At 48.2% G+C, this 13,596-nt stretch overlaps 6 protein-coding genes across 6 annotated transcripts; 4 read left to right on the forward strand and 2 right to left on the reverse strand.

Annotated features, from left to right (window-relative positions):
• Window positions 1-222: 222 nt before the first annotated feature.
• On the reverse strand, window positions 223-4,347 carry BKA55DRAFT_551284 (uncharacterized protein). Its single transcript, XM_046191356.1, has 3 exons — window positions 3,790-4,347; window positions 2,004-3,685; window positions 223-1,824 (listed from the first exon to the last, which is right to left on the reverse strand). Exons 1-3 carry the CDS (start codon window positions 4,148-4,150, stop codon window positions 340-342), a joined length of 3,528 nt encoding a protein of 1,175 aa, XP_046057090.1. The 5' UTR covers window positions 4,151-4,347; the 3' UTR covers window positions 223-339.
• Window positions 4,348-4,563: 216 nt separating this feature from the next.
• Window positions 4,564-5,113, forward strand: BKA55DRAFT_41468 (uncharacterized protein). The gene has a single exon (XM_046186049.1). It carries the CDS (start codon window positions 4,661-4,663, stop codon window positions 4,955-4,957), a length of 297 nt encoding a protein of 98 aa, XP_046057091.1. The 5' UTR covers window positions 4,564-4,660; the 3' UTR covers window positions 4,958-5,113.
• A 1,726-nt stretch (window positions 5,114-6,839) lies between these two features.
• Window positions 6,840-7,832, forward strand: BKA55DRAFT_683384 (uncharacterized protein; the record flags this gene model as incomplete). The annotated part of the gene is made up of 2 exons (XM_046198492.1): window positions 6,840-7,594; window positions 7,661-7,832. The coding sequence occupies 2 exons, from the start codon at window positions 6,840-6,842 to the stop codon at window positions 7,830-7,832; spliced, it is 927 nt and encodes a 308-aa protein (XP_046057092.1).
• Window positions 7,833-8,548: 716 nt separating this feature from the next.
• On the forward strand, window positions 8,549-9,121 carry BKA55DRAFT_732457 (uncharacterized protein). Its single transcript, XM_046201219.1, has one exon. The coding sequence runs from the start codon at window positions 8,561-8,563 to the stop codon at window positions 9,050-9,052; it is 492 nt and encodes a 163-aa protein (XP_046057093.1). The 5' UTR covers window positions 8,549-8,560; the 3' UTR covers window positions 9,053-9,121.
• A 578-nt stretch (window positions 9,122-9,699) lies between these two features.
• BKA55DRAFT_532928 (uncharacterized protein) lies at window positions 9,700-10,413 on the reverse strand (the record flags this gene model as incomplete). The annotated part of the gene is made up of 3 exons (XM_046189403.1): window positions 9,700-10,149; window positions 10,239-10,322; window positions 10,381-10,413. 3 exons carry the CDS (start codon window positions 10,411-10,413, stop codon window positions 9,700-9,702), a joined length of 567 nt encoding a protein of 188 aa, XP_046057094.1.
• Window positions 10,414-11,957: 1,544 nt separating this feature from the next.
• Window positions 11,958-13,484, forward strand: BKA55DRAFT_551293 (RNA polymerase Rpb7). The gene is made up of 4 exons (XM_046191357.1): window positions 11,958-12,629; window positions 12,682-12,762; window positions 12,812-12,981; window positions 13,035-13,484. Exons 1-4 carry the CDS (start codon window positions 12,381-12,383, stop codon window positions 13,051-13,053), a joined length of 519 nt encoding a protein of 172 aa, XP_046057095.1. The 5' UTR covers window positions 11,958-12,380; the 3' UTR covers window positions 13,054-13,484.
• The last annotated feature ends 112 nt before the right edge of the window (window positions 13,485-13,596 follow it).

Consider the following 13,596-nt stretch of genomic DNA (forward strand, 5'->3'; position numbering starts at 1 on the left):
TTTTGTCATCTCAGAAGCATTTCAGTTATAATTGAGGTACAGCATAATTCATTAAAACTTTTTATTATTGACATGGGGTTTGTTAATTTTGTAGGACTTTATGTAAACTTATGATGACTTTCTATAAGGTATCTATAAACTTTACCTATATCATGAAATTAGAAGCGACATATATAATGTATGACGACTTTATTTTTATTATCACAATTTAAGTAAAGAATATCATAAACTTATCATATTTGTAGAATTTTCTACTAATATTATCATAAAAGTTATCACACACATTCGAATAACTCCCAAATCCACCCCTTTTCCAATCACAAAAACGCCAGTTATAATTTACAGGGGCTTTCCACCGATGAAGTCGGACCATCGGCGGACTTCAGCGGGGATGCCTTCGGGGCGGGGCAGCTTCTCGCTCATGCACTGAGCAAAGAGGATAGCGGTTTGAGGCTCCATGAACAGGGGGACGCCGAAGTCGACGGCATTTCGGCGCATAACATAGTCGACGTCCATCGTGGTCTTGCCTCGGGCCTGGGCCAGGTTGAAGCATCCGCGGATATCGTACTTCTTGAAAACCTCACGGAGGGCACGCTTGTCCTCCTTGGGGAATTCAATAACCTCAACCTCGACCTTGGTCTTGGACTTGTTCTCGATGAACTCCTTGACCTCGGGGCTAGCAGCGTACAGTTTGTAGCCGAGAGGGGCGACGTAGTCGACGACCTGGGTGAGCCAGGGCTTGGAGACGTTTCCACCGAAAAGGAGACCCTCACCAGGCTCGGGCATGCGGAAGTTCATGGTGGACTGGAGAGAGGTCCAGTAGGCCTCAACGAGATCCTTACCGAAGCAAGCAATCTCACCAGTGGAAGCCATCTCAACACCGAGGAAAGGATCGGCACCGGCGAGACGGGTCCAGGAGAACTGAGGAACCTTGGTAGCAACATAGTCGCGCTTCTCAGCCATAGGGTCAGACTTGGCAGGAACCTGCTTGCCGACGAGGGCCTTGGTAGCAATATCGATGAAGTTGGTTCCGAGGACCTTGCTGACGAAGGGGAAAGATCGAGAGGCACGAAGGTTGCACTCAATGACCTTGAGGAGGGGCTCGCCACCCTCAGGGTTCTCGGCCTTGATGATTTGCATGTTGAAGGGACCGCTGATCTTCCAAGCCGCGGCGACCTTGACAGCAATCTCCTTAACACGCTCCATGGTGTTGCTATCGAGGTTGGCGGGGGGGAGAACCAGAGTGGCGTCACCGGAGTGAACACCGGCCTGCTCAACGTGCTCGGAAACAGCATGAATGATGAGCTCGCCGTTGGCAGAGACACCGTCAACATCGATCTCTTGGGCACCCTCAATGAACTTGGTGATGACAACGGGGTGGTCAGGGGAGACGTTGCTGGCAGCCTCGAGCTTATCCTTGAGATCCTCCTGGCTTGAGATCACAGTCATGGCAGCGCCAGACAGGACGTAACTCGGGCGGACGAGTACGGGGTAGCCAACCTCCTCGGCGAACTCCTCAGCAGCCTTGACCGAAGTAAGCTCCTTCCAGGCGGGCTGATCGACGCCAATGCTGTCAAGGATCTCAGAGAACTTCTGACGATCCTCGGCCTTGTCAATGTCCTTAGGATCGGTTCCAAGGACATTGGCTCCACCAGTCTCCTGAAGCTTAAGAGCAATGTTCTGGGGCAGCTGGCCACCGACGGACACAACGACACCCTTGGAATTCTCAAGCTCATAGATATCCATAACACGCTCGTAGCTCAGCTCTTCGAAATACAGCTTATCAGCCGAATCGAAGTCTGTGCTCATTGTCTCTGGGTTATACTAACGTAAAATATTAGTTTAGCATTTTAAAATGATTATAGAAGTTGTGAAGAGATTAGGATGAGGTTTGAAATGGTCCGGCTCAAAGTGGGGCCGTCTTCCGGTAACGTGGGGCCGAAATCACGGCGACACCGCACAAGGAACGCCCAATTGGGACGGAAGGGAAAATATAAACTTACGTTGATCATGATGGTCTTCTCACCCATCTGCTGGAGGGCCTGAGTGGCGCTGACAGCACACCAATCGAACTCGACGGAGCTACCAATTCGGTAAACACCGCTACCAAGGACAATAGTACCGTTGTCCTCAAAAGTGACATCGTGAGTAGAGCCGTTGTAGGTGGTGTAGAGGTAGTTGGTGTTGGCGGGGAACTCAGCGGCCAGGGTGTCGATCTTCTTGACCCAGGGTCGGATGCCGAAGCTGAGACGGTAGGCTCGGACCTCGTCCTCGGTGCTCTTGACGGCCATGGCGATCTGTCGGTCAGAGAAACCCATCTTCTTGGCCTTGAGGACCTGATCTTTCTTCAGGTTCTGGAGACCACCAGCCTGCTCAAGCTCACGGGTGCAGTTGACGATGTTCTGCAGCTTGTGAAGGAACCACTTGTCAATCTTGGTCAGCTCGTGGACCTTGTCAACAGAGTAGTTCTCGTGAAGCATGGCCTGGCCAACAGCGAGCCATCGGCGGTCGGTAGGGTTCTGGAGCTCAAAGTCGAGGTCCTCGAACTTGTCACCCTGGAAGCCAACAAATCGGGGATCGACCTGACGAATGGCCTTCTGGAAAGACTCCTCAAAGGTTCGGCCGATAGCCATGACCTCACCAACAGACTTCATAGCACTGCCAATGTCGCGCTTGACGTGCTGGAATTTGGAGAGATCCCATCGGGGAATCTTGGTAACGATGTAGTCAAGGGAGGGTTCGAAGTTGGCAGTGGTGGTCTTGGTGACCGCGTTGGGGAGCTCGGGAAGGGTGTGTCCAAGACCGATCTTGGCAGCGGTGTACGCAAGAGGGTATCCGGTAGCCTTGGAGGCCAGGGCAGAGGATCGAGAAAGACGGGCGTTGACCTCGATGACACGGTAGTCGAGACCATCAGGCTGGAGAGCGTACTGGACGTTGCACTCACCAACAACACCAAGATGTCGGACGATCTTGATGGCAGCGCTTCGAAGCATGTGATACTCCTCGTCGCTCAGGGTCTGACTGGGCGCAACGACAATGGAGTCACCAGTGTGGATGCCAAGAGGATCAAAGTTCTCCATGTTGCACACGGTGATACAGTTGTTGTTGGCGTCACGAACGACCTCGTATTCGACTTCCTTCCAGCCCTTGAGCGACTTCTCGACAAGGATCTGAGGAGAGAGGGTAAGAGATCGAGCGGCCATGTTGCGGAGCTCCTCCTCGTTGTTGGCGAAACCGGAACCCAGACCACCGAGAGCATAGGCGGCACGGACAATGATGGGGTATCCGACGGTCTCGGCGGCCTCGAGAGCCTCCTCGACAGTGCCGACAGCAATCGACTTGGCAATGGGGATGTTAATCTCATCCAGAGCCCTAGCGAAGAGGTCACGATCCTCACTCAGTTCCAGAGTTCGGACACTGGTACCGAGGACCTTGACGCCATACTTTTCAAAGAGGCCAAGTCGCTGCATCTCAACACCGAGGTTGAGAGCAGTCTGACCACCGAAAGACAGGAAGATGCCATCGGGCTTCTCCTTCTCGATGACATAGGAGACATACTCGGGGGTAACGGGGAGGTAGTAGACCTCGTCAGCCAGACTGTGGTTGGTCTGGATGGTAGCGATGTTGGGGTTGATGAGGACAGAAGCAACACCGGCTTCCTTGAGGGCCTTGAGAGCCTGAGCGCCTACATTTCGAGTTTGTTAATTTTTTATTGTTCAAAAATGAGATTGTGCAATGAATCGCAAGGTGTCGGTGAGATATGCGTCACTGTGAATTGGGTATGCTAACCTGAGTAGTCGAACTCTCCAGCCTGTCCAATGGCAAGACCACCACTTCCAATGACAAGGACCTTCTTGACATCAACAGTCTGGTGAGGCTTGATGACTCCACTGTCGAGGTAGGCCTTGGGGTTGGGTGCATCCTGAACAGCGGCGGAGCTGTAGGCGCGCATAACCTTGAGGGTGCCCAGGCGCTTCGAGTTGGCGGGGCGGGCAGAGGCGATTGAGACTCGGCATGATGCTGATGCTGAGAGAGGGCTCACGGAGGAGAATGAGCGAGAGGGCAAAGCTCGCGGGACCCTGCGTCCATGACGGAGCAGGGCCGGAGCTCGACCAGCGAGAGTGGTTGCCAGGTTGAAGTTGAGAGGCATTGCAGCGGATAATTTGCACGTATCAATGCGTAAGTTGAACCGTCCCGCTGGCGAGGTTGCCCTTCTGTATCCCGAATCAGGCGTCTAGGATGTCGATGTATGTGAAGGACACAAGAGACTGTGACTCTGTTGGAAATGGTTTCTGGAGGAGGGGGGAGGGGGATAAGTAGGGCGGCCCGTCGTAAAGAAAAATGGCGGTACCGCTGATAAGATAAGAAGAACCTCCGAAAATTATTCTCTGGTTTGGTGTGTGACTCTACAAAAAGTTGTGCTGGGCTGGGCTGTGACGCACCTCAGCCAGCCCAGGAACAGCTAACAAAGTAGCTCCATACCATTTCCATAGTGGATAGATACCTCCGATTGCTATCTACAGACTAACGGACTGCCCCAACAGTTCGGCCGTAAATGAGAAATTTTACCAAGATTCGATAGAGATCGTCCCTCACTAGTGTCTTGTTCAAGGGTCTTTCGTGGAGAATCCAAGGCACGAGTACTGTAACACCAAACTTGATGCATTCTGTTGTCCTTTTTGGCTTTTACAATCTTCTCTTCTCCTATCAATTTCTGTGTATCTTGTTGAGGATATCCCAAATTGACTGTACCTGCAGCCAGATACCGAATAACACCTCACAGCTTATCATCCTTGCTGAGCTCCCCGGATCAAGCAAGCTAAGCTTATGGGTCCGGTTACGGCGACCTTTCAAGAACAGCTTGAACCCTGGCCAGCAAGAAACAAACAAGGACACAGCAAAGCAACGGTTGTCAGCAGCAAGGAAAATAATTCTACTGGTGCTCACAGACGTCTAGAAGAGGTGTCAAGTCCTTTTTGACCCATTGAAAAAAAAGTGAAACAGCCAATGCGGTGTAGTATTCCTCCAGGCTAATGATGAAATGCCCCGACATCGCCGTCCATTTTGGTGACATCGGCGGAATCAGCGGAGATACTGGCCGCCTATGCCGCCGCTACTCAGCGCTTTGGCGGTGATAGAGCCGCTGGCGGAGTGTTCTGAGTCATGCGAGGTTCCGAATTACCTTGACTATCGAGTAGTGAGTCCGATGTAGGGCTATGAATTATCAAACGTAAGTCCCGTTGTTCTCCTAAATTTATAGAAGGAATACTATATTGGCCATATCAAGCTGCTGATCAGTTCATACAGTTGGTTGATATTAAGCTTGAGGATGTGAGAGGTACATTTATAGGCTTCACCAGAGCTAGGTCCGGGAGCACGCATCGAACCCACAGGATCCGCTGAGAACGCGATACTCCGATAAACACTGAACAAACCGATCGTCAAAAAGGCATTGAGACTGACAGAAAAATGCCGGTTTCCCGAAGCCGCCACAGACAACATCGTACTTGATCCAACACGACGAAACATGTCATCTCACGAACTTCTATCATACGGAGATATCGTGGGCTTACCCTATATCGTTCGCTAACATGCTATTGGTCGATGAGATCGCTCACTCATTCACACAAACTAAAAACTGACCTCAACAAGACTCAGCATCCACGAGTGAAGATAAACAGCAGAAAATAATTTAAGATTTGAAAATAAGACTGGCGATGGAATCTTTGAGACAACAACTAAAAGTCGTGGCACTCGCATAACTATAAACTTGATGTTATTCGGTGAAGGCAGAGGTACAAAAATGGCACGTAGTAAACTAAATACAAGATTATCACCAAAAGTCACAAAATCTGAGAAAATAAGGACCTTCTGGCTTCCCCAATAAACTTTAGATATACCACAGGTGTCATTGTCTGATTGGGAACCCAACTTGGCTTTTGGCGTTTTCTTCCATCCGACACCATGGCCCCCAGTTGAGATACTGGACCTCTTCTCAGCCACAACTGACAGATCTTTGTGGAACAAGGTATGAAACTCAGCATGGTCTAAACCACCGCTTATGGGAAGTATTTCAGCGCGGGGCTATACCCCGAAAGTTTGAATATCGAGGTAGTTACATTCGGATGGTGTAAGCCAAGAGAATATTCTGTGGTAAATAGGATCAATAAATTATTTATGTATGACTTATCTTATGAGACTATCCACTACTATAGTCATTAAATGAAGTTCTGATTATATATTCGGGGAAACTACACGATATTCGGAGCGAATAAGAACTGTCCTACCAAATAGGACAAGCCGCCCAATTAGACGTTGGGAGCTGGGAGTGGCATAAGTCTCTATTGAACGAGAAAGATGCAATAGCAACTCTTATCGTAAGCGCACCAAAGACATTTGATATATGAGGGGTCTGCCTGGCTATCGCCAATACCAATCCATCTCGACATAACTCCACTTCGAAGAGTGTTCCAGATGTTCCCTGAGTAGCACCGACACAGTCTTGACACGTCAAATAATAAGGACGCAGGCAAACTTAGGTTTGCATCATGAACGTGAACCAGACCAGTATGCCTGATGAGTGGACAAGACGGTTCAGACAAACTTTTGATGCTATAATTTGGTTTCCGTGTCTATGCTTCAGAATCACACAAGCTTTATTGAGGTGCTGTGAGAAGAATGAAGTCAAACTTCTTCTAAGTTTCAGAGTCACATATAAGGAAGACGTTGCTGCTTTGCTTCATCACACCATCTCTTTCTTCTCTGGCTGCAAGGTCTGAACCATACCCAACCCATATAACACCCACACGCTGACCAGAATGGCGATCAATTCCATCAGAATGTTGACCTGGTTCCTGGTAGGAGCTGTCTTGGCTTCACCATTGGGGAAACTTAACAAGACTGAAGGATTAAGCTCAAAGCTCAAAGGCATCGACTTTTCTCGCCTTGAGCCTATTGATCGTTACAAAAAGGACGATCTTAGGTTTCCTCTTAAACCTAGCCTGTTTGCAGCTCCTGTGATCGGACCCAGGCCTTCTGTGACTAGGCCCAACATACGAAAGAAACCAGACACCGAAGAGAACGAACCAAAGTATAACCAGACTCGCCAGTTTGACAACAAGACTGAGCATGACGGCCACATGGTTTTCTCACTCGACAATATGGAAGGTTCTGAGGATGAAAAGGCTTTGATCGAGGCGCTTCTTAAAATCCTTAACGAGCCCCTGGAAGAGATCGCAAAAGAAAATCCCACCGGTCATACTCAAAGTGTTGAAAACCCTTGGGTGATGCCATACCTGTGGCGTGACTCTAACAAATTATACAAGGGAGAAGATAAGGACCAGGACAAGGAATATGAGGAGGATGACAGCGACAGCGACAGCGACAGCGACAGTGGCAGCGACGACGAGGAAGATGGAAGGAAGGACGAAAAGGAGGTATCTAGAATCGTTCAGAAGAGAGACGACAAGAAGGAGGAGAAGCCATATTTATGGCCAGAACACAACAGACCAAAGGCCTCCAAGGATGGCAAGTTCACATACTTGTACTCCAGCGAAGGAAAACAATACGCTGTTGCAAATCCCCAACTACCGATGTAAGTGCAAGTATAACATTATACAGCAACCAGATCTATCCACACATACAATGCTAATATGCGAAGTCTACAGACTAATCACCACGAGAAGGCCCAACAGGAGAGGGAGCAGAAAGTGGACATCCTTCAATATGAGCTTCAGAAGGAAATGGACACGAAACTACAGCAGGAGGAAAGGAGATTGAAGCACGAGGATGAGATGAAGTTCAATGCGTCAAAGCGCGAAAATGGCGAATGAGTTACTGGACTCTAGTTGTTCCGGTCAACTTACTATGGGTTAGGAGTCAGCACGGCGAACATACCCCTATTAGATTGTTGGGAGTTTTTCTGCGTTAGTTTTTTTTTCTAGTTTGCTTTCCATATTCCTAACAGAATACAGGAGAATTCTCATCAAAGCAGCCCGTCTTGTCATTGAAAACTCTTAACACTTTCAGATGCACAGCGATAACCCCAACAAAGAAATCCGCCGGAAACACAAAAGAATATACACACAGGCAAGGCTGCTCGCAGATCAATTCCATTGCTTCTGTAATTACACCTGAACAAAGGAGATGTTCATCTGACACCTCATTACAAGATAAACCAAGGACAAGTATAACATAAACCAATGCCCCCGTCATCACAAGATAACGAGCAAAACAAGTACTTGACATCTATTTCCTACATTAATGTTTAGAAACACCAGTATTGACATGTGCCAGCAGATCTTCAGGTTCAAGTGTCATCACATGAGGTATATGCCAGTTCCTTGTCAAAAGATCAAGGACCGACAAAAGCAATTTCTTCGACCTATTCTGGACTGGCTGTGCCCAGTCAGGCCTTGCAAACAGAAGATAGAAGGGCAACAACGTCCAGACCATCCCTGTGATAGTTGCTCAGCCCGGTCATTTGCACCATCAGATGAACAGATCTGATCGTAGTACCCACAGACATCTCTCAGCAGGTCTGGGAGACCATCTTGAACCAATGTCCAAGATGAATGACCAACAAAGAGTTGCTCTCTGCAAAACAACAAGGAATAGCAAATCAGAAGGACAGCCCCGATACCTTCAACAACTGCCAGGTAACTCCGGGTGGAGACCGACCGGATGCGTCCAAATCATCGACGCCCCTATCCACCAAAACACTGAAGTTCACGGTCGACCAAACCTACAACGTAGTCGTGTAATGGGTTCCCTGCGCAAGGCTTACCAGAAAACAGCACCGGAAAGCTTAGACGAGGCCGGCCCCCCCAACAAGCTTCGACGTGCCTCCGCTTCCTCCTCGGAGCCTGTACAAGGCACAGACGTTGATCGAGATGATGAAGCTATTGTGCCACCTACCCAACAGAGAGATGACCAAACCGACAAGCATCTAGGCCATGTTCGAGAATATCAGGTCCATGTTCACCATCCTGTTGAACGGCCTAAGTCGATAGAGGTACAACTTTGCCATGTTGATGACGAGGATGAGCCCTGAACCAAAGAACATACAGCAAGCCTGCCTTCATCAGCAGACCAGTGCAGACTGAAATGGCCATGATAACGGCGTCATGTCGAAGATCAGATAGCAATAAATGTTTGTTACTGGAAAAATACACTATTAATGATGCCTATTGAGAAATGATGTGAATATATTGACGAATTTACTACATGCTTGATGTTAACTGTTATTTAATTGCAAATGACACAACTCCATACACTCCATATGATGCTGAAACGGTTACCTGGACCGATTCGTCCCCTGACCTTCTCCTTGAATATGCATGCTGATTTCATATGAGTCTCAGGACAACCTAACGGCCGTGTAAGCAAACGAAACTGCCGTCAAGAACATCAAGTGTGCGAATAAACAAAAGGGGTGAGATCACCAATGCCACCTTCGTCTCCGGGGTGGCGAATAGAATACTGTCATACTCCGTGCAATGAGACCCAAGGACGCTAGATTGGGTGCTCGCTACTGATCATCGATCGGCGGTATCTGAAATGCAAGTTGGCACACATCAGAACGTGGTTTGTCTCGATGTTGAAGCTGGTTCTACAACACAATCCCCGGAGCATTGATCGTCTAAAGGACCATCTTATATGCTCAAGGTTAGGGAAGTAGATTAGGTTGAGATAATTGCTCTATTGAGCCTTGCCGTTCTTAGACTTGAACTTCTCAATCTCGACCTGGACTTTCTTGCTGACACGAGCTCGGAGTTCAGGTCGGTATCCGAACTTGAAGAGTATCTCAAGCCACACAAACATAGGGGCAAGGAAGATGGCCTGGATGAGGTTGTCGAGCAAAGCAGGGGCACGCCCTTCATATTTACCATGACCAATAAACTGGAAGATCCAGCAGACAATATGGATAGCCAGAGCACCTTGGAAAGTGGTGTCAGGGTTTTGCTGATGGAGGTAGTTGCCAAGTGCTGCACCACCCATGCAGAAAAGAGCCAGAAGGAAACCTGCAAAGGGCTCTAAGAGCAGATAGAGCAAAGAATAAAGGCTGGCACCAATGATACCAAGGTTGAGATCCAAATAAGGGGGAGTAATCCAAGATGGTGTAGGAATGAGAGTGCCGGTGTATGTGGCCTGCAGAAATGTAAGTTGGAGTACTTGGGAGAAAGCAGATGCAGAGCAACGCAACATGCATAAGCCGGCGAGGAGATAGTGAGACGAACCATACAGAACCCCGAGATGAGAATGAGAGGAACGCAGACCATGTGGATGGCGACATTAACCGAGTTATGGTGGTAAGCACCATACTACCGCATATTAGTATGATTTGACATATGATAAATAGCGTATCGAAATTTGACTTACGAAGGTGAGGTGTTGTTCAAGATCCAGAGACATGATGAGTAGGGCCCCCTCGACAAAGACGATATGATGGTTGTAGCAAACTGAGGTCGGAAGAGTGAGGAGACAAAAAGTCTATCAAGATGCTTTGAATTTGATAATTTGACGAGCGATCAACTCGACTCAACGTGGTCCGTGAGTTGGCCTATGCAGTTTGACGATTTCTGGGGCTGCGGTTGTGGATCTGAGTCCAAGGCGGAGAGATTCAGGGCGACTGAAGAATAGTATAGAGTCCTGAACTATGAAAGTTTGTGGGGGGAAAGATGCTTTCTTGTGGTGCGATGAATGTTGAAGATGATTACAACTTTAGGTAGGTAAGGTAGTTAAAGTTATTGTGTGTTACCTCAAGGTATCACAGTCCGAGACGGGATGGCGGGATGACCCCCTTCCCAGGTTCGTTTGATGCAGGAGGTGCGTCGAATCAAACGCGTTGTAAAGGCTTCAAAAGGCAGGAGCAATAATAAAGAATGAGTATGAAGACAAGCCAAGAAATTGATGATTGCCAAAGGACGACGACAACGCAGGTATGGCACGGCAGGCACAGTACGGTAAAAAGAGAGCGAGTGGCTTCTGCTACAGTGATGAGTTGTTCGTTTTCATGTGCTTTCCATTTTTGCGAGCCTGTGTCCACTGGCTACTGCCACTTCTGATCCTGAACTCCCTAACCTTAGAATGACCCGCTTGAATGCACCGCCGCAGCTGCTCGGGGTGGGTCCCAAGTCCGTACAGTAACTTCCATTTTGGAGCCTCCTTTCTTTCATCCCTTGCCCTATGTCCACTGTGCCTTCCGGGACATCGTGTGCTTGTCTCCTTAACTTGGATGATTACGCCTTCCTTCAAACAGAAGCCAGTCAATGTCGGCAAGGAATATACGAAGTGTCATTGTATTGGTCAGAAACTCATCGCCCTTGTTTATTCCCCAGGTTTTAGAATCTTGGTGCCGATTACACTCTGAAGAGGAAGACAAGGTTTTGAGATGCTTCCATTCGCTTCCCTTGAATCGTACCACATCCCATCCGGGTCTTTTTCTGGAAGAGCCCGGTTGCGAGACGTAGAAGCCGAGGCCGAGACCTCCACTATAGACCTCGTTTATGCCTCTCAGTGATAATCACTCGGTCTGATGGGCCTGATGTGTTGGCGTATTGCGTGTTTGGCAGATATCCTTCCTTTCAAGTATCGAAGCTTTCATCAATTGGAAACTCTTGTAGCAAGTTAAGTTGACACTAGGTGCATTTTTGTGAGCGTATGAATGGGGGGTTAGTGATTTTTTATTGGAAGCAACAACTACTTACTGCTATCTACACACGATCCATCCAACAAACTTTATAATGCCTGCTCACACTCAAATTTCGTATTGAGTACCTACTAGTGAATGCTATTCTCTAGAATCCCATGTCGCTGTGGTCAGGTGTGATAAGGCAGCGATCTCTTAGACGCCACACCTGTGGCTGAGGTGTCCCTGATTTCTGATTGGACAGAACTTTATTGGCACGCATGGGCCAGCTCAGCCTCGTTGATTTCATTGTCCAAACTTCCACCTCACTTGGCAGTCTTTCAACCCAAGGAACAAACAACCTCCCTCTGCGCTCGCGTCAAGAAGGTCAGCAGTCATATTTGACTTGACACGTCAGGGCCTCTCTCTTAATATATTGTTTCCTCTCGTCTCTCTTCAGCGAGCGATACGCAACTCCTCAGCGCGTTCATTTCTAAACCCACGCCGAGCTTTCACTACGTCTCGTTCCTTTTCGCACGCGCTTTCGCCCGGCGCTCCTCCCTTGATCGATCGCAGAACTCTACGAAGCGGTAGTTATTAGCTTAATCTCTCGCTTGACCGAATCCACACCCGTTTTCCGTACTCTAGTCGGCCATCGAACGTATTGCAATATCGCAACTTTACAGTCAACCTAAACCGCCCATTCGCTTACCATCGATATCTTCGCTTCTCCCCGAAATCACTTTTCACCATGTTTTTTCTTTATAATTTGGAGCGCAAGGTCACTTTGCACCCTTCTTTCATGGGTCGCAACATGCACGACCTCGTGACTGCGAAGCTCTTGAAGGATGTTGAAGGCACATGCGCTGGCAGCTACTTCATCATTTCCATCATGGACGCTTTCGAAATCTCTGAAGGACGAATTCTCCCCGGTCTTGGTATGGCTGAATTTACTGTCGGATATCGCGCCGTGGTGTGGCGGCCATTCAAAGGCGAGACGGTAAGGCCTTCACTGCCGAGGATTAATGACCTAGGAGTCTGACTTCAGTCAGGTCGATGCAGTCGTACACTCTATAAACCCACAGGGCTTCTTCGCTCATGCAGGACCTCTGCAACTGTTTGTGTCAGCCCATGTACGTCACCACACAGCTGTGATGTGACATCTTCTAACCATTACTATAGTTGATCCCTAGTGATGTGAAGTATGATCCCAATGCGACACCACCTCAATTCACAAACAACGAGGACACCTCTATTGAGCCACAAACTCACGTTCGCGTCAAAATCATCGGTACTCGAACAGAGGTTGGAGAGATGTGGGCCATTGGTAGCATCAAGGAGGATTACTTGGGGTATGCTGACGCCTGGTCAATGTATTTGCTTTTTTTGCTAACGCTGATTTCAGATGCCTCCAAGCTTCTTAAGTTGACCGCGGTATTGGACGGACTCGGAACCAGGAAAGCCGGATCCCCTTAAAAAGGATATAAACAAATATGTGATTCGACAACAGCAGCCAGCCCTTCAATTACTGGATGTAGCAACAAAAGCAACTCATACAAACATCTATCAATCACCGCAATAAGGAGGGGGAAAATTCCGCTGAATTAACGACAATAGATCCAGCAGCAGACGGGTCGGATGTTGAAGCCGAACAGCGACTGTTCCGGCCCACGTACAATTATTGGTATACAAGGTGTCAAGATCACGTTGATCGCAAAATTGAACATAATGGATACAGTTTGCTATAAAGAAATTGAATTCTTGTTTCTGTCAGACTTAGACAGCGAACAAATAGACAATTACACGCAAGTTTGCAGTTTGCAAATAAGATAATAAAAGCACAGATACCCGATAACGCTCCAAGTTATATGCGCCCTATGAGTGAAGCCATCCGCCCTACAACAATAAGTCTTTTTGACAGCCAATTACAAGCTGTATAGATAGGCATCGGCTTCCTGAAGCAGCTT

The sequence above is a fragment of the Fusarium redolens genome (genome assembly GCF_020744475.1).
Source record: "Fusarium redolens strain MPI-CAGE-AT-0023 chromosome Unknown BKA55scaffold_1, whole genome shotgun sequence".
Lineage (NCBI taxonomy): Eukaryota > Fungi > Ascomycota > Sordariomycetes > Hypocreales > Nectriaceae > Fusarium > Fusarium redolens.